Below are 20,587 nucleotides of genomic sequence, written 5' to 3'. Positions count from 1 at the left end.
GACAGGGAGAACAGCAAAACACCCAAACCAAGACATAGAAAACGTCACATAACACAATAATCGTAACAGCTATAATCCAAATAAAAACTCTCTCAACCACACAGTGTTAACAACATCAGCCAAGTAAAAAAGTTATTTACACAGAGGCATCAAAAGAGTGACCTTATCTGCCTTATTAATGCTTTCTTATATGTTTGTAGAATTTACCAATATGCAATCGCAGCAGCTGTGTTTCCAGTTAAATATTTCATATGTGAATAAGGCCTGGTAAAGATAAGATAAAATGGACCTTGAATAACCCCGTATAGAAATGCAAGTGTCAAGGCAGCAACAGAATGAGAAGAAAGCACCGATATTACAAAGATGTATAAACAATAAAGATGTAGGCCTATTAACAATAAAAAATAATAATATAATAATAAGCCTGTAAATTACTTTGTGTTTTTGAGAAATACTCAAAGGCCGTTGAGGACTAAATGCAGGTATTTTTGGGCTGATTTTCTTTGCCATCTTTGGCCCTCCTCTTAAAGGAAATCCGTAATTCCAGTGGGAGGGTTCAACTGTATTCAGACCTGTATATAGTCTATGATTCAGACCTCTAGAGATCTCTACGGACTCACTCCTGCACGACATGTAAGTGTTAACTGATCGTCTTGTCTCCATTTGTGCAGCTTAAACACCATGCGAAATTATTGCGATAGTGAACGAGCGTTGTGACGTTTACTGAGCGTGCAAATATCGCCATCAGCCGTAATGTTACACATATCGAGAGACACTGACGCGACAGGCTCTCTATCTCTCTGTTTGAGGCTGTTTGAGTTTCAACTGCTGTTGGAAACATTTCTGCACACACAAGGGCAGTTGTGTTATGATAGTGAAGATATAGAGAACCGCAGTGACGCATCCTAAAACCCGGATGTAAACTCCTTCCAGTTCGTCAAAAACGCAATGCAATTTCTTCATAGGATTTTGGAAAATAGCTCAAAATAAGGTCTGTGGTTGACACACATTTAAAAGACGGATCACGTTTTGTTCAGCCGGATAATATCCACATGTCTATCCTACTTTTATAATTTTCGAAGCATAAATCTAGTCGCAAGAAGCAAAATGCTAACGTTATGCTATAAAGGAACTACAGCAGGGTCGCTGCTTCAACGTCACGCCAACTTAAGATCCATATTCAAACATACAGATTGTAAATGGTACAAGTTGAAGTGTTTGTTTGAACAGTTTGCAGGAGGCAGGTACTTGCTTTCAAGCAGAACAGGTTAAACAAACTTAGCGGGAGTGTTTTACATGTTCGGTGTAATGACGTAAAACGGCCTGGACAACTTCTGTAGTCCTATTCAGCCACTTGTTAACAACCATCGTTTTTCAGACACGTAAACTCTTCAAAAATCACCAGCTGATGTATTTAATGTCGTAGAACAAAATGTGATCTGTCTGTTCAATTTGTGTCGAACACAGACCTTATTTGGAGCTATTTTCCAAAATCCTATGGAGAAATTGCATCGCTTTTTCTCGAAGGAACCGGACGTGGTAAAAATGCTAACTTACTTCCGGGTTTTAGGACGCGTCACTGCGGTTCTCTATGACGTGCAGCAGCTGGAAACATGCTCATGTTCAGCGAACCTAGCCAAGAATGTTAGCGATCCGCCAGAATGAAGTTCGTTTCACATTGGGAGTCCGCCCTTCAATATCCAGCAACAGGTTCAACCAGTGGACTGTGTAAATATTGGAGCCGCGGCTGAGAAAATATAAGTGTGTGTGTGTGTGTGTGTGTGTGTGTGTGTGTGTGTGTGTGTGTGTGTGTGTGTGTGTGTGTGTGTGTGTGTGTGTGTGTGTGTGTGTGTGAATTGGACCTTGGCACGGTTACGTCACCATACTCGGGAAGAAAAAAATGGAAAAAGAAAAATCTCCAACGAAGCGTTTTGGGGCAGCGTAGACAGGTCTTTTCTGTGTTAGAGTTTTACTCGCTTCAGGGTGTACTTTGAGGGTTTGCTTTGCAGATCGTTTACATGCATAAAAAGCTACATAACACACAAGGGGACGGGTAATAACCAGAAAAGCATGACATGGGACCTTTTAAAAGAAATGCGCTGCAGTTTAAAATACGAAGCAAAGTAAAAAACATAACACATGGAAATGAGCTGTCACATTGGTACAAAGGTTTCTTCATTTGCATGTGTTATGGCGCATTTGTGTTTTTATGTTTGCATAGTTTTTGAAAGTGCATCAAGTTTCTCCTGATGTAAGTGTTTTGGGCTTTTTAGCGCATTTGCCCCCGGCGGCCACCATTACTTAAATACTTTGGTACAAACCATTTTAGAGGTAAATATTGTATATTTTGTATGGATGGAGTTAGACTTGTCTTGTATTTAAAATTATTTCCAACTTGACCATATCTAACCTTTTAAAGGTGGGGTAGGTCATTTTGGAGAAACCAGCTCGAGTGCGCTAGAATTTGAAAATACATAGCCGGAAAAAATCTGCCACTTCCTTACAGAGCCCCTCCTCCAACACACACGAACGCGCACATGACCAATGAGGGCACGAGATAAGTTTGTGCACAGATGGAAGGCTGACAGGCAGGTAGGCCATCCAGTTATTTTAGCCGGGCTGGCTAAAATGATTGGAGCGTGCTTTTTACAGCGCCACGGCTTCCACAGATGACTTTTTTTAATGGATTTTTTGTCAAAGCACTTCAGATATTCATTGCTATCGGGATGTTAAGAGCATTCCATGCAATATAACAAAAAGTGTATCTCGAGCCGGTTTCTCAAACTTACCTACCCCACCTTTAATTACTGTTTGCATGATGATGCTTAAAAACAATATTAGCTTAGTAATATGATGACACTATAAAGGCCCATTATGACAAACGTAATACTTTGAGTACATTTATCTGATAATGCTTTGTATTTAATTAAAAACTGTTATTGTTTCCTATACTGTAGTATTACTCCTTTTACTTATGCGAATGATATATTATATTAACATTCCGGCCCTCTTAGCTGTTAATGGAAATATGTTGTGTTTTTGTGCCAGATTATTTGCCATGGCCTCTCCACTGAAGAGTCTGGTTATTGATGATAACAGGTACCAGAAATCCTTCCAGCTTTTTCTGGAGCGCTCCTCTGAGCATCAGTGTATGCAGGACTTCATCCACAACACGCTGCCAGATATACTGGCCAGGTAATCTGCCACACACACACACACACACACACACACACACACCACACACACACACACACACACACACACACACACACACACACACACACACACACACACACAACACACACACACAACACACACACACACACACACACACACACCACACACACACACACACACCACACACACTCACACACACTTTCTATGAGTGAAGCCACAGACCTTGCCATTGACAGTATAATAAAAATCATCAGAAGTACATTCAAATATATTGATGTACTCTTCTATACTAGAGTGTTTGCCAACATTTCTGCATCAAGTTAACTGATTAACTCTCTAAAATCAGTTAGTACAAAATGCAACAAAGTACAAAAATACCCCAAATTTGTCGAGAGAAAACAGTGACATGTTTATTTTTCCGTATTTTAAATGTTTTCAAAAATGTTTGATTATGTCATTTTTGTTTGACCCGTACATCATTCTTAGATTGTCAGAACTGTCAAACATTAATATTGGCTTTAAACAATCCTGTTAAAGTCAAACCGTAGTGATACAGTATAACTTGTTATTCAAGTGTTGTGATAATATTGTTGCTGGATAACTAAATTACCATAAGCCTAGAGAGATGTTCTTAACCTTTGAGCAATCCAGGGGGGAGACATAGAAAAGATGCATTATTTAGTAGATGAAGGCAGATTAGCGGAAAATAGAAGTGATTGTGATTAACACGACAGATTCAGAGAGGCTGATTATTACTAAGGAGGATCAGCCTCATACTTCACTTGTTTTTCCTTAAACTAAAAGTAACTTTGTGCTTGCAAGAGTGTATACACCTCCAACAATTACACTGTCAAACAAAGTTAAAGAAAATGCAGTGTGAAGACTTCTGCTGCAAAGGCTACGAACAATTAAGCAGTGCAGTGTCAGTTTGTTATGACTAAACTTAGAACCCCAAACATAACATATTCATATTTTATGAGTAGCTCCTGCCTACTGTCACTGAAATGCTTACAAAAACGAAATAAATGATTGCACACATGTACATAGCTAAACAAGGTGTGCATACAGTATGTGAATGACAAGAAGTGTATATAAAATGTCCCTTCTTAAAATGTTCTATGTTCATATAAGCTTGAGCCTGAGAGAACTCTGTGAGCAGGAAGCAAATCTGGAGTGATATCACTCCCAAGTAATTAAAACAGATAATAGTGTTATTAAAATCAGTTGGTGATTGACAGAACATTTCATAGGAAGAATGAAAGCCCCGAGCCGGGAGATGCTTCAGATATAAGAACATCTCGCGATGTCAGGCAGAATTGACGGTTACAGCCCCAATCGGCAGGTAGGAAGCTGTGAGTTTTTAAGTTGAGTTCTTAAGAAGTGCTTTTCTGCTCTCCCCTCAGCATTGGAGATGGAAAGTCCCATCTAAATGTCATTGGAGTTGGAAGTGGAGCTGGTAAGAAGACTCAGTATAGGACACTTTAAGTGCCAAACGTATCTTGTGTTTTGTGTGACTGAGCGACCTCTGCTGCAGACAGCGAAGGTGAGGAGGCGTTGTAGAATCAGCCTGCAGCATTAGTTCCTTTGGTACTGCTGTTATGCGGCACTAAAAACCTTTACCCTTATTATCAGTGGTGAGAGTTTGAACCCATCTACCTGGTTGTCAGATTAATCTTTAACCTCGGTCGTGGACGGAGTGACCTCACTAGTGTGTGGTTTCACTGCATTTTGTTTTCCAGTGCTCATGACACAGCAAGTCTCATTTGTTCCTGATCAAACTCACTACATGCACATGAGTGCTATTACCCTTCACTTATGTCGGAGCCAATTCCTTTAATTTACCTGAGCTGTCATGTCAGTGTCATAATGGAGCGGCGGTACAGATTCTGTGATGGACTGTAAAATCCATTAGAATGCCTACAAGGTATTATTCAATCTAATCAGAAAGATTCAGCGCCTGTCCACATCGGATTATTTACTTGGATGTACTCTTGTACATGGAAATGTGTCAGATTCAATAACTAGAACAAAATCACCTGCATGTGGCAAAGTTATATTTGGAGAAAAATCCTAGTGAGCTTTGACTCGAGGCTTTTCTGAGATTATAGCAACATCAAATGTATAATTTCCTGCATACCTGACAAGTACAACTGTTTGAAATGTGGTGACATGCATTTACTTTTATAATTGAACAGTTTGGCTGCTGTCGGGAGAATGGGTCGAGATTTTATTAGCAAAAAATGGGTGTTTTTCAAAATAAGAACTGTTGGCTTGTGTAGGTGAGATTGACCTCGAGATGCTCTCCCAGCTCCGTCTGAAGCACCCAGGGGTGACGGTGGATAATGAGGTGGTGGAGCCTAGCAGCACGCAGCTACATCAGTACAAAGGTACAGTCTTATAGGCACACACATATCTCTCAAACCGCACATTTATACTGTGTCTGTATATTCACATGCCCCCAAAAATGTGTTCCGATATGTAATTTAACAGCATAAAAAAGGCTATATATTCACATTTGTTGTATTTCAATGCAGAGAATACATTATATGTCTGCCCTTGGCTTTCCCACTTATACATAAATAATACAGTTATACATGTATTACAGTAGCAGGGGGATGGTCCTTTGACCACCAACCCCAGAGTCTAGCCCTCATGTCAGCAAGTATCCACCTTTCAGAATCTCTTTTTGAGAAAAACTGTGACCAGGAGTTTAGAACAACTTCTACTAGTTCTACTTCGAAATATTCACACAAACAAATGTATTCAAAATGCTACCCTAATAAAAGATGTAGGCAAACTGTGATCCTGAAGTTCCTCTTTCTTATCTTTTGTGTCCATCTCTGCTGCATTGAGTGCCAACAACTATTTTATTTCCTGTGGGTGGCTCAATTACTGTAGCCAAGAGTCTGTTGACTCAAAACTTTACCAGAATTAGTGTTTTCTAAAGCGTCTTGAAATCTTTTGTGATATCAAGACTTGCCCATGCTTGCCTCCTTCGCATCGGCAGTTTAAAGAAAAATCAATGTTGGATGGAAAAAGATAGTTGAAACTAAACTTATCACAAAAAAAGATGTGTTTCCAACAATGTGACAAGCAAATGTTATAGTCGTAAATGCAGAGACTAAAATATCGAAGTAGCAGAAAAGTATTTTTCTGACCTACATAAGTTATTTTATACTTTCCCTGTGTGGTTTAAAGATGTTTCATTTACACAAAGTAACATTGATTCTGTTTTGTGTCTCTTTATATAGTTATGGTGTCACAGAAACCAAATTTAGATCACATAAATGTACCTGGAACAAGATGACTGCCTCCGAGTTTGAGGAGCAGTGGAGAGTGAAAAAGATGACTAAGAAGGCTGACTTCATTCACATGATACAGGTCGGTGACACTGACGTGTGCTTCTTGCTCACAGACTATATTTTTGACACAATCTAGGTCGTATTCGCGCTCCACAGTAATTAATCCCATTAGAACATCTGTGTAGCATAGCGTTCTAATTAGGTGCTATGTGAATCCAGTTACCAGCTCATTATCTGTGGTGAAATATACAGATGCTGTACTATGTGAAGGATCCTGGAGCTACCATCGAGTTCTTCCAGAGCCTCCTCGACAAGAAGGGGAAGCTTCTTATCATCCTAGTATCTGGTGAGTGGATGGATTTAATCTCATATTATCCATTTTTTATATTTTCTTCTCTCTGATGGCAAGGGTTGGTTATGCTGTATATAGTCAGCACACCTATTTTCTATAGATTCAGTACAGTATTCAGGGAACACAATCATTTTAGAAATATATAAATATACAAATACCATAACTGTTGTTATCAGAAGTTGTGAAAACAAGAGAAAACCCTACATGCGCAAATAAGAATTATTGTTGCTTTCATGATACAGGGATACAACTTAATATATTGCAAAACTGTCAAGCATGGTGATAGATATCACTTGAATTGAAAAAAATAATAATAACTTGAGAAAAAACAGTCAGGGTACAAGGAACACACCATCATATGCATAACATCTAAGTGGAAAAGGTTTATTTTTGTAAGCATCTAGAAAAGAGGGATCTGCTAATGATTTATCACAGTCCAAAACACTACACTTTCTGTGCTATCTCTGCCACATATCTTTGCATCTTACAATACAAAATCAATACAGTGTTTGTTAAGAGTTGACCACTGTTACACAAATCATAATTGTGATCATTTGAGACCAATTTGCTGCTAAACTAATGATATTCCCATCAGTCTCAGCTTTATTTGATATTTAGTGCCAATTAGCAAACATAGATAGATAGAGTTGGAGCTATGAAACGCCGGGTTACGTATTGTAACCCTTGTTATATTAACACAGGCGGAGCCCTCTACTGGACTCTATGGGTACTACCTTATCATGCAAGTATTCACCTACTGAGATTTCTATAGACGTAGCCGGCCCCGGGGCGGGCCTACCTGAATGCGTGCGCATCTCACTTCCGTATAAATGGAGGCCTCGCCTCCTGACCAACATCCTACACCACTCTTCAGCGAGCGGTATAGGACAGACAGTGCCCCAAGGTAGAGGGCTCCGCCTGTGTTAATATAACAAGGGTTACAATACGTAACCCGGCGTTATATCTCTCACAGGCTCCGCCCTCTACTGGACTCTATGGGTACAGTGGGCGGAGCCCCGATGTATGCACGCACTGTCGTCCAGCACACCGTTCCAACCTCACTGTCCCTGACCAGCTTTAGCAGCCGCTGCGCCTCACCTCACCTCTCCCCTCGGTTGTAACCGTGGAGAAGTTCCAGGCTGCGGCCGATAGAGCAGACCCTGACGTGCTTGCCTCGCAAAAAAAGTGTGCTCGAAAACAGTGCTGAGGGCTCCCCTGCGTCCGATTATAGGCAGACGGGGAAAGTCCGCAGCTGTATGGGTTCACTATGCACCCTCTCTCCTGAGTCCCTAAAGAGCACGGGGAGAGTGCAAGTGCCCCCTATGTCCCCACACTCAGACACTGACCCCGTGCAGAGTGTGTACGGACTATAGTATGGAGGGCTCTCCCCCCCTCCTGCCCCAGGCAGGCGAGGGGAGCCCTTTAGCCCCTAGGGCCCAAAGCGCATTAACGTCACCCCCCGCGACTCCCTCCAGGAGTCCGGAGAAAGTAAGCGCATTTACGCCCAGGGAGGGATCAGATGCAACCCGGTATCACGGCAAGACGTGAACATGTGACGATTTACCATGCTGGGAGACGTGAACATGTCACGGTTTTCGTCCCCTTAAAACGTGACAGCTACACGGTATTGTTTAACCCATGTTAACCAGTGGAGAAATAACCGGAAAATACCAAGCAAATGCTCCCCCGACGTAATGATTTATTTTTTAATAGTCACACTCATTACAGCGATTTTCTTGTTGCCCCAGCTGGTCGACACCTCTTTTAGCATAAACAAAGGCTACATTAATGTATTAAATCGATGTTAATCATGCGTGTGGATGTGGAATTAACGGACGTGACGTTGTGCGATTGAGTTGCCAAGCAACAGCTTCGGTTCATGTTAATTTACAAACTATTCAACTACAAACCGTAGTATATTTAAAAACTGTTAGAGGCCTCACAAAATACTTTAATGCACATTAAAATGTAAATGTGAAGGAATGTGTGTATAACAAATAACATCGGTCATTAAACGAAACCGGAAACAGACGTAGGCAAGATCCTCAGCTCGATGATTGGATGGTTATCCGCAATGCATGCTGGGATTTGGGTTTATGTGATGTGAAATCTGAAAACGTTTTTTAAAAATACAATAATACTTTATTCCGAGTGTGCTTGCTTTACTCTTTGAAAGTCATCACATAACGGCTTTGTAATACACGGTTCGGCTGCATTAAATATGACATATCTGCCGTAGTTCTCTATTTATAGAGCCCTGCTGAGAAGACTTCTGGACAAACAGGAGAACTGCCGCCAAAACTGAAGATGTGACGTGGATCATAAATATATAAGCAATTAAACAACATCTTACATTTATTTTCACACAATGCGTCTCCTTGCAGTATCAACACTAATTCGGCTGACTTTTATATTTGATCCAATTGGTAGATAGGCTGTATTTAAACCATAACCGTGCAGAGCTGATAGAAAGGGACACCTGGTGGTCAAAGCACGTTATTGAATTTTATTATTTTATTATTAGATATTAATAGGATCTCTATAAAGTATATTCATTACTCGTTATTCTCTACTAATAGTTCATTAAAGACTGTATATAATGACTAGTTTGAACATCCCTTTCAAGATTTCAAGATTTTATAAGCTAAGTTTTATTGACATATCATATTATACACAACTACTGTGTAGTTATGCAATGAATGAAAAACTTGGGTCGCAGGTTCCTCAACAGTGCATTACAAGACATCTATCAATATGTGTGTATACTCCACCATTAAACTGTCATTCTGCACATTTCTTATACTATCTACATACATCTTATAAGAGTATAATACATATGTATAATATCAGTTTAATAATAAACAAATAATAAACAAATAAGTGCTTAAATAGTTAACATTGCAGGAAAGCAATATATTAGACGTTAAGTACTTTGTCAGGCTTAATATTTATCTGTAGATACAAAATGTCACTGTGTGTGCTGTGTGCTCTGCATGTGTGACCATTAAAGAATCAGAATCAGAATACCTTTATTAGTTCCACAGAGGGGAAATGTGCAGCGTTACAGCAGGAAAGAGCCACAGACGTGTTGCATATCTTACATGCGTTAAAAAAGTACTAAGTTAGAATAAAATAAACAATATGCTAAAAAAGTACTAAGTTATAATATATTAAACAATATGCTAAAAAAAAGATAAAAAGTTACATAATTTTCAAAAATACAGATCAAAAACAAAACGGCATATATATTGATTTAGTGGCCAGGTATAAATTACACAGTTATTAATGGCATATATATATTGCACATATAGCACATATTGCACAAAGTTGGTTTGTATTTAGCAGCAAGGGGTGTTATAGTCTGTGTTGTGGTGTGTGTAGGAGGGTCTACTAGGGGCAGTGCTGGTTGTAAGTCTGACCGCTGCAGGAAGGAAGGACCTGCGGTTTCAAGAGGGTTTCATCCCTCCATATTCTTCTTAAAGCTTTTTTCTTATTCAAAATAAGACCTTAACCTAAAGTACTCTTTAATGTTTAAATTAAGCCTTATTAGTTTGTCTGTTTTGCACATCCTCCTATTAATATCTAATAATAAAATAATACAATTCAATAACGTGCTTTGACCACCAGGTGTCCCTTTCTATCAGCTCTGCACGGTTATGGTGTAAATACAGCCTATCTACCAATTGGATCAAATATAAAAGTCAGCCGAATTAGTGTTGATACTGCAAGGAGACGTATTGTGTGAAAATAAATGTAAGATGCTGTTTAATTGCTTATATATTTATGATCCACGTCACGTTTTCAGTTTTGGCGGCAGTTCTCCTGTTTGTCTAGAAGTCTTCTCAGCAGGGCTCTATAAATAGAGAATTACGGCAGATATGTCATATTTAATGCAGCCGAACCGTGTATTACAATGCCGTTATGTGATGACTTTCAAAGAGAAAAGCAAGCACACTCGGAATAAATTATTATTGTATTTTTAAAAAACGTTTTCAGATTTCACATCACATAAACCCAAATCCCAGCATGCATTGCGGATAACCATCCAATCATCGAGCTGAGGATCTTGCCTACGTCTGTTTCCGGTTTCGTTTAATGACCGATGTATTTTGTTATACACACATTCCTTCACATTTACATTTTAATGTGCATTAAAGTATTTTGTGAGGCCTTCTAACATGTTTTTAAATATAACTACAGTTGTAGTTGAATAGTTTGTAAATTAACATGAACCGAAGCTGTTGCTTGGCAACTCAATCGCACAACGTCACGTCCGTTAATTCCACATCCACACGCATGGATTAACATCGATTTAATACATTAATGTAGCCTTTGTTTATGCTAAAAGAGATGTCGACCAGCTGGGGCAACAAGAAAATCGCTGTAATCGAGTGTGACTATGAAAAAATAAATCATTACGTCGGGGTAGCATTTGCTTGGTATTTCCGGTTATTTCTCCACTGGTTAACATGGGTTAACAATACCGTGTAGCTGTCACGTTTGAAGGGGACGAAACCGTGATATGTTCACGTCTCCCAGCATGGTAAATCGTCACATGTTCACGTCTTGCCGTGATACCGGGTTGGTCAGATGCCCACTAACCCACATACCCCCCCTCCTCACCAGTCCTGTGTTGCCCCAGCAAGCACAGACGCTGAGAAAGAGCCAGACATATCCAAGAGATAAAACGTTATGAAGGGGCCTGGCGTTGACCAAGACGCCGCCGTGCATATGTCCTCCAAACTCACACCGTTGAATAAAGTTGTCGACGCAGCCACAGCTCGTGTGGAGTGCGCACGGACCCCTGTGGGACAGGCTCTTCCTGCCTGCTCGTAGGCGTGTGCAATGCCTCCGCAAAGCCAGCCTGCCAGGTGTTTCTTGGACAGAGCTTTTCCAGTCACCCCGCCACCGAAGCACACAAACAGCTGTTCAGTGCGTCTCAGGGTAGCTGTGCGCTCTACATAACATGCTTGCGCGCACCGGGCAGAGGAGGTGTCATTTAGCTTCCCTGGCCACACCATGGGTGGAAGACTAAATCCCCCCAACTGAATAGCCCTCGACCTGAATGCACTCCTTAGGGTCTTGGGCACAAAGGAGGGGTTCGGTCTGAGTGTCGCCCCGCCCCGGTCACCCCGAATCAGTAAACAGCTCGGGTGCACCGACAGAGCGATTAACTCGGACACTCTTTTGGCTGCCGTTAAAGGTGACATGTCATGCTTTTCCGGTTATTACCCGTCCCCTTGTGTGTTATGAAGGTTTTTATGCATGTAAATGGTGTGCAGAGTCAAAACCCTCAAAGTACACCATGTAGCGAGTAAACTCTAACACAGAAAATACCTCCCCAAAACGCCTCGTTGGAGATACGTCACTGTCCATTTGATTCTTCCGGGTACATCATGATGTCATGTCGTCCCCGGAACGAAATGGACCAATCCGTGGAGCTGTTACATTACGTCCGCGGAGCCGTTACGTTAAGCCCCCGTTGATTGGTCCAAATTGACCAATCCACGGACTTCCTCACACACTCAGTGCAGGCAGCTCTGCTGATTTCTCCTCCCTGGCTGCAGGCTGATAACAGACAGTTGGGATCGCGGCGAAATTCTCTCTGCAGACCCATTCTCACAGCGTTTATCAACCTTTTTCTTACTCAATATCAAGCCAGACTTATTGTTTTTACTTCGGCTGTGACTTTGTGTGTCTTCAGGGTGAGTTTGGCTGTGTTTCGCTGTGTATCGCTAAACAAGGAAATCACACCTCCACGGAGCTCAGCGCGATTCACAACGTCCCGACTGGTCCCGACCAATCGGAGCACACTGGGCTCACAGGGAGGGGGGGGGGGCAAGAGCTGCAACGAGCCGTTTAGTGGAGAGAGTGAATACTGCTGAATACACATATTTTACAGAGATGCTGTATGCGAAACCAATGTGAGTTTGGAAAATTGCACAGTATAAATCTATTCTAGTAGACCTCAACAATGGAATTATGATCAGTGGAAATGGCCATGACATGGGACCTTTAAGGCAAGTAGCAACGCTGTCTTCCACGACATTGCTTTCAGGGAGGAGAGTTCTAGAGGCTCAAATGGCTCTGTGACCAGAGCCTCGAGCACCAGCGGCAGGTCCCACTGCGGGGTAGAGGCGCTCCCTACTGGGCGCAGCCTCCTGACCCCCTGTAAAAACCGCAACATCAGTGGATTAGAAAAGGCTGACCTGCCGTTGAATCCCTCATGACAGGACGAGATGGCTGCTGCATACACTTTACAGTAGAATGAGCAAGTCCTCTGTCCACCAATAACTGTGAAAAGGACAAAATAGAGCCCAACTCACAATATAGGGCAGGGGTCGGCAACAGGCGGACCGCGGTCCGGATCCGGACCCAGACGCCGACCTATACGGACCCGGAGCTATAATCAATACATTAATAGGGGATTTTTTCAGCGCCTCCCGCTTTTTTAATGCTGATTTGGGTGACTTGTGTAATTCGTGGAGAACCGAAGAGTTTTCGTTTTGGGGGTGGGGGGTTGATTGATTGAAAAGTTTATTAACAGCTTGTATATTGGGTACAGTACAGTACAGCTCAAAACATACAATTGTTAAGGGGATGCAGACCAGAGAAAGACTTTCGTCTTGTTTACATCAGGGTCCCCCATTTCCAATTCATCATATCATTTAAGACATATAAGACATATTTGACATACAGATGGCTTATTTACAATTTACATACAGGTGGTTTTTTACATACAGATTGCTTATTTACAAATTTCATTTTAAATTTCGTTCTAATACATCCTAACCGGACATTTAAGACATACCAAGTCTACAGATATACAGTTAGTAACAGAGTCTAAAATGCGAGTATATACATAGATGGGGGGGGGGAAGCTGTCCATTGAACGACAGGTTGAGATTTGTACCATTACCGGGGTCAGTTTTGCAATGCTCTCCCCCGAAGGTGCTCTTTAAGAGAGGTTTTGAAGGTAAGTATAGTTTTACTTTCCTTTACAGTTGTGGGAAGAGCGTTCCACCTTGATGTGGCATAATTGCAAAACGTGTATTCCCCCTTTTTTGTGCCAAATCTGGGTTTCACATGATTTGTGGAGCTCCCTCTGGTGTTATGATCATGGTATTCCTTGACCTTTGGGAAGAATTTTGACATGTACATGGGTACCATAGAGGTGTAGTGGATCTTGTAGACCAGGCCCATTGCAAGTAGCTGTACTCTGTCGTCTACTCTAAGCCATCCTAGGTTGTCAAAGTGGGCAGAGGTGAGGTGGGTTCTAGATGAAAGGTCAAGCAGTAGTCTGACCAGTTTATTTTGCGATGTTTGAAGTTTTATTTTTAGCGCCTTGGAGGTGATATGGTACCATGACGTGCAAGCATAGTCATAGTACCCTTGAATGAGTGCTCCTGCCAGAGTTTTCAGGGTGTTTTTGTTTACCAGAGAGAAGATCCGGTATAGGAATCTAGTTCTTTGATTGACTTTTTTTATTACATTGGATGCCATTTTGTCACAGGAGAGGTTTGCCTCAAGAATAGATCCTAGGTATGTAATTTCCTTCTTACTTGTGACAATAATGTCGCCCACTGCAACTGAGAAGTCGTCGGATTTGCTGAGATTATGTTTCGAACCGAAGAGAATGTGGGTGGGGAGTCCGTCCGTCAGTCCGACTGACGGACAACTTCTCACTCCAAAAAATAAGAAGAAATCTAGACCGCAAAAATAATTAAACAAGCGAGTACCTGATTTTCCTGGCCAAGGACAGGTTCCTTGAACACAACACGAGCGTAACGTGTCTTCACGTGGTATGTCTCGTCTGAAAGGAGTGCTGACAGAGAGCACCGAAACGCCGCTCCAGCCCTTCAAATATTGCAGTACCCATAAGGAGCCGTACACATACCGCAGTGTTTGCGTGGCTGTGTCTTTAGTTGTAAGCACAGTGGCGATCTGTTGTTATTAGCATCTGGTTAGCTAGCTATGCTAACGAATTTAAAGAGCTTTTCTACAACCAGGTGGCAGAGAGCTCTCTCCTGAGAGGCTCAAATAACCTCAGCTCAGTGAGGTTAAGGCACACCTTGATATGATCATTATAGTTATTAATGAGACTAAATGAAAAACAGGTATAAAATACTATATGACAGTAACAAAAAAGTTGTTAAAAACAACAAGAATAGAGTTTAAAAGGGGAGTGATTTGTAAAATATCCAAAAAGAAAAATCTGCTTACAGTTCTGTTTCATATGGATGTTGAGAGATGTATCCATAGATCTCTTCATGTTGCTCTCAAAGTGCACCAGATTGATGCTTTTAACTTCAATATTTAATATTCCCGGAGCATGCCCCCCGGACCCCCCTAGAGGAGGTTAGGTCCCCCCCCCCCACTTAAATCATGTTCACATGGTCCAGGATAGGAAACTAAATACATTTGCACACATCTTGTGTCCATATCTTTCTGTTTTGGTGGTCATGCCACACCGTGCACGTGCATGCATGAGTCATGGTGAGATATCTGGATTAAGAGGTTGCTTTTTCTTTGCACAGCATGAAAGAAAGGCCAAATGAATGGGCTGTGATTTTAGTTTTTTTAAGCAGAGGTTGAGTTCAATCATTTGTATGGCCCTCGGAGGATGTTGTAAAAATTGAAAGGAAAAAGGTTCCCCACCCCTGCTGTAAATAATAATAAAAACCCTTGATTTATAACTCAACATCTCTGTCTCTTATTGATCTGAGTATATTATAAAGAATAGCAGTTAATTGAAGCATTATAGCACAGGCCTTTGTCAGATGGTATATTACGCTGTTTTTTTCTGCTTCGAATAGTTCTCTTTTTTCACCATACCTGTGTTTGCATCACTGTAACCAATGAGCACCTGCATGTGTATGAGAATGGCCCTGACACCATTTCAGCCCAGATTTACAAACTCCTGGCAGGACAAGCTCGAGCTCAATTCTCGCACTGAATAAAAAAAAGTGAGTGAGGGACTGCAATATATGAGGGAAAGAAAGAGAAACTTTAAAACTGTTCAATTGTTATGATGTAAATACTGATATTGTTCTATAATCGTCTGAAACAGTTAAGTCATGATGTGAAACGGTTAACAAAGAAAAAGGGAAACTCAAGCTGCTGCTACACTTTATTTTATTTATCTAAAATTAAGCACTTTAAAGATGCACATATTTTCAAAAGCTATTTTATTTATTTTCTCTATTTTATTTGTAAATGCAGCCCGAGAGGAACATTACACATATCCACAGTATTTACTGTATATCTGTATAGTTCAATGTTAATAGACAATAAATATTGTTGTTTTTGAATTGTACTTTCTTTATTTGATTGGCAGTCAGTTGTTGATTACATGCAGACCTTGATAAAGCTGCAGGCTACTTCAATATATATCACAGTAATTCATAAAGTTAGACATTTTGAATTTCCGGACCTTTGCATGGGGACATTTTCTCTAACTGGACCTCGTTGAATTTTAGTTGAATACCTCTATTTTCCGCTCCTCACACCATCGCTGGAATCCCAGCCACTTCGGCCTGTAACAGGCTGTGGTGGATCCAGCTCTAGCTGCCTGGATAGACTGAATAACGCTGTCAGACAATCCACCCTGTCTCAGCCTGTCCGTCTCAGGAGCCTGGAGAGGTTGGCCGAGAGTGGGTAACGCCCCGATTGCACCTGCCTCTTGAGACATCGCCCCCCAGAACTGGGGAATTGCCCAGGGCTGGCCCACCTTCATCTGTGTCATCTCTGAGTACCACGGAGCCCCAACGCGATCCGGCACTACCAGAATGACTGCCAGACGTTCTCGCCTCACTCTCCCCAGAGAGGGAGAATGAGACGCAGCGGTGGAAAGGCGTATAGCAGCTTCCTTGGCCATGGCTCGTGTGCAAACGCGTCCACCCCTAAAGGCGGGTCGTTGCTCAGGGCCATGGAGAACCACAGGGCACAGTGGCTGTTGCGCCGGCTGGCGAACAGATCCACTTCCGTTCTCCCGAACTGGGCCCAGATCTGCTTCACCACCTCTGGGTGAAGCGTCCATTCGCCTGGCAGGGGGCCGCCCCTCAACATGAGGTCGGCCCCCCTGTTCTCCAGTCCCGGGATATGGAGGGCTCTCAGAGATAAAACCAACTCTGAAGCCCATAACCACAGCCTCTCTGCTGTGGCCAACAAGGTGGCGGAGCGGACTCCGCCTTGCCTCTTGATATAAGCCACTGTGGTGCTGTTCTCGCTCCTGACCAATACATGTCTCCCTTGAATTAGGGGCATGAAATGCTGGAGGACTAACACTACCGCCCGTAGCTCTAGGAGGTTGCTGTGTCGTGTTTCTGTTAGAGACCAGCGCCCACCTATAGCCCTCTTCAGGCAGGTCCCTCCCCATCCTGTTCCCGTGAACACTGTGATGTAGGAGGTCATCCGTCCCAGTGGAGACCCCCTCCGGAGGCGCCCGGGAGACCCCCAGAACCGGAGGTTGCCCTCCACTGAGGGGGGGATGGTCACCAGCTGCCGTTTGTGCCTCTTGGGATCCAAACGCAGGCTGGAGAACCACCTCTGCAGGCGGCGCATATGCAGTAACCCCTGCGGACCACAATGTGAGCAGCCGTCATGAAACTCAAAGTCTGCATGACAGTTAAAGCTGTCACTGTCGCCCCCTGTCACAGCCTGTGAACCGCCCGGAGAAGGGACGCAATTCTGCTCCCTGACAGGGTGGCACGTAGCGCGCCTGCATGGAGCACCACTCCCAACTACAACGCCTGTTGGTGAGGTATGGGGGTGCTCTTTTTTCAATTGATCGCAAAGCCTAATTTGGTTAGGTGTGTGATCAATTGTGCTGTGCAAAGCATTGCCTGTTCCCTGGACCCGGCCATGACTATGAGGTCGTCTGGGTAAAAGAAAAACTCTCATGACGTGGGCGCGCAGTGGCCACACATTTACTGAACGTGCGTGGGGATAGGGAGTAGCCGAACGGTAATCTGTTGTACTCATAGGCTATCCCCTGGAAGGCAAAACACAGACACTTTCTGTGCTCTGGAGCAATTTCCACATGAAAGTATGCGTCTTTCAGGTCGATGGTGGTCAACCAATCGCACAGTTTGCCCCATTAACTGTTTTTATAGTTAACATGCAGAATTTTCTGCAGGCAATGTAGCGATTCGGGCTGCTTAGATCTAGAATAGATCTGAATTCCCCTGTCTTCCTGAGAACCAGGAAGTACATGGAATAAAGACCATTTTCTCTGTGCTAAGGGTGCACAACAGACACAGCCTGTTTCTGCTACCTGAATCTCGGCTGAGAGGAAACCAATCTCCTCCTGGGCATCCACTTTGTTAGTACACAGCTGAGTTTCCATTCCCCATAACATTGTGTTAATGGAAAGCCCTCAGCTGTGGGGCCGCAGCTATGAAGCTGTCTCTGGTGACCCGTTCCGCCGCAAAACTCCCCGTGAAGGGAAGATTTTCCCATGGAGGGTCGACAAAGAAAGGGCCGATTATTTACTGTGGTCCCTGAGCGCACCGCCGCGCGTTCCACCATAATGCTGTTTAATGCTGGCTAATAAACGTATTAGCCAGCTAAGGACGTAACCCTTTAGCTTGTTACTTGTAACAAGCTAAGCTACCAAGCACACAAACACCTACGAACGGGGTTAACATGTATTATCATTTTAGACTTCTTGGAAGTTCTGTTAGTACATTCAAGCGCACAGCACGACATTTTAATTGTCTGGTATTTGTAACAATATTCCCGAAAAGACACAATCACCACGAACACAGCTAAAGCTAAAGGGTCAAGTACAGTACTATGACTAACTAACGTTGTAGCCTCTATGGTTGTAGCCTAGCAGAGTGGACAAGTTGCTGTTAGCTGACAGTGAGGCATATACATGTCCATCAAAGTGACCACGCCCTAATTTATGCAAAAACTTTAAGACCTAATATAAATAAAAGGGTCGTGTTAGAAAACAATTCACTCACAGATTCATAATCATGAAGGTGGAATCTAACTATATCGATAATAATATTTATTGCATCCATGGGTAGAAACATGTTTTTTTCTGCTGTAAAGTTGGCCATTTTAACATGGGGGTCTATGGAAATTGCTCCTTTCTGCAGCCAGTCCCTAGCGGCCCATGTATGAACTGCAGTGTGTGGCACGTCCGTATTGGCGTCCCGGCTGTTCCCCAGAGTTTGCCGCTTGGGTAGTACCCATAGAGTCCAGTAGAGGGCGGAGCCTGTGAGAGATATAACCCTCTTTAATGGTCACACATGCATACAGCATACACAGTGAAATTTGACCTCTGTATTTAACCCATCCTAGTAGGAGCAGTGGGCAGCTATTGTACAGCGCCCGTTGAGCAATGGGAGTGGGGGGGTGGGAGGTTGTCCAGTGCCTTGCTCAAGGGCACCACACATTTAGAATGCTAGCATGCTCAGATGTTGAACAAGGTAAAAATAGTAACTGTCAAGAAAAAAAATTGGACAAGAGCACATACACATTTTGTTTGTTAATCGTGCAAACATATGAAAACGTTTACTCGCCTTGCCTATATTCGAGTAAAAAAGACCTAAAAAAGTGTGAGCATGTTAGCATGCTGAGGTTAGCATGTAGCTCTAAGCACTGGTAGGCCAGAGTAAAGCCTCGAGAGCTGCTAGCTCGGCTGTAGACTCTTATTTCTACTTTCATATAATCTTTTCTAGGTGAGAGTGGTTGGGGAAAGCGGTGGCAGACCTACAGGAGCCAGCACTGTAACACAGAAATAAGTCAGTGTGTCACCACTGGAGACATGAAAAGCTTTCTGGACTCCAAGGGTGTGAGCTACCAGAGCTACGAGCTGCCTTCTCAAATGGAAATCACCGAGTGTTTCACAGAAGGGGATGAGAAGGGAGAGCTGCTGCTTGATTTCCTCACTGAAGTGCTGGACTTCAGTAACACAGCCTCTCCTGAGCTCAAAGCCGGTGTCCTGGAGTTACTGCAGCACCCAGACTGCAGCAAGGAGTCCAACGGCAAAGTTATCTTTAACAACAACCTTGGGGTCATAGTCATAGATCCGCAAACTTAGAAACAAATGCTTAAAGGTGGGGTAGGTCATTTTGGAGAAACCAGCTCGAGTGCGCTAGAATTTGAAAATACATAGCCGGAAAAAATCTGCCACTTCCTTACAGAGCCCCTCCTCCAACACACACGAACGCGCACATGACCAATGAGGGCACGAGATACGTTTGTGCACAGATGGAAGGCTGACAGGCAGGTAGGCCATCCAGTTATTTTAGCCGGGCTGGTGTCAGTACCATATGTGCTCGGCCTACCAGATCTGCTCGGAGTCCGTTACGCTTACCAATGACGTCACGCATTGGCTGTACGGCAACCCAAGAGGTAATAATAATAATTCTAAATAAAACAGGAAGTTAACCTAAATTACATTTAAAGGTGGGGTAGGTAAGTTTCAGAAACCGGCTCGAGATACACTTTTTGTTATATTCCATGGAATGCTCTTAACATCCCGATAGCAATGAATATCTTAAGTGCTTTGACAAAAAATCCATAAAAAAATGTCATCTGTGGAAGCCGTAATACTGTAAAAAGTACAACCAATCCGTTTAGCCGGCCCGGCTAAACGGATTGGATTGCCGCCCTGTCTGTCAACCTTCCATCTTGTGCATGCACAAATGTATCTCGTGCCCTCATTGCAGCAGTACTTCAATGACTCGCCAGCAACAGGGCCACTTTCACCAGTCTGCTGACGTCATGTGCGCGTTCATGT

The 20,587-nt window shown here is 42.8% G+C and overlaps 1 protein-coding gene across 1 annotated transcript; it reads left to right on the top strand.

Moving 5' to 3' along the window:
- The first annotated feature begins 595 nt into the window (after positions 1-595).
- Positions 596-20,245, top strand: LOC117560107 (histamine N-methyltransferase-like). The gene is given in 8 exon segments (XM_034236880.1): positions 596-633; positions 3,049-3,195; positions 4,581-4,633; positions 5,457-5,564; positions 6,429-6,464; positions 6,467-6,558; positions 6,732-6,825; positions 19,524-20,245. Coding segments are annotated over 7 exon segments (882 nt in total). The 5' UTR covers positions 596-633; positions 3,049-3,058; the 3' UTR covers positions 19,886-20,245.
- Positions 20,246-20,587: the final 342 nt, after the last annotated feature.

This window comes from Gymnodraco acuticeps, unplaced genomic scaffold (genome assembly GCF_902827175.1).
Source record: "Gymnodraco acuticeps unplaced genomic scaffold, fGymAcu1.1, whole genome shotgun sequence".
NCBI classification, from domain to species: Eukaryota; Metazoa; Chordata; class Actinopteri; order Perciformes; family Bathydraconidae; genus Gymnodraco; species Gymnodraco acuticeps.
This window is presented reverse-complemented; position numbering and strand designations above follow the sequence as displayed.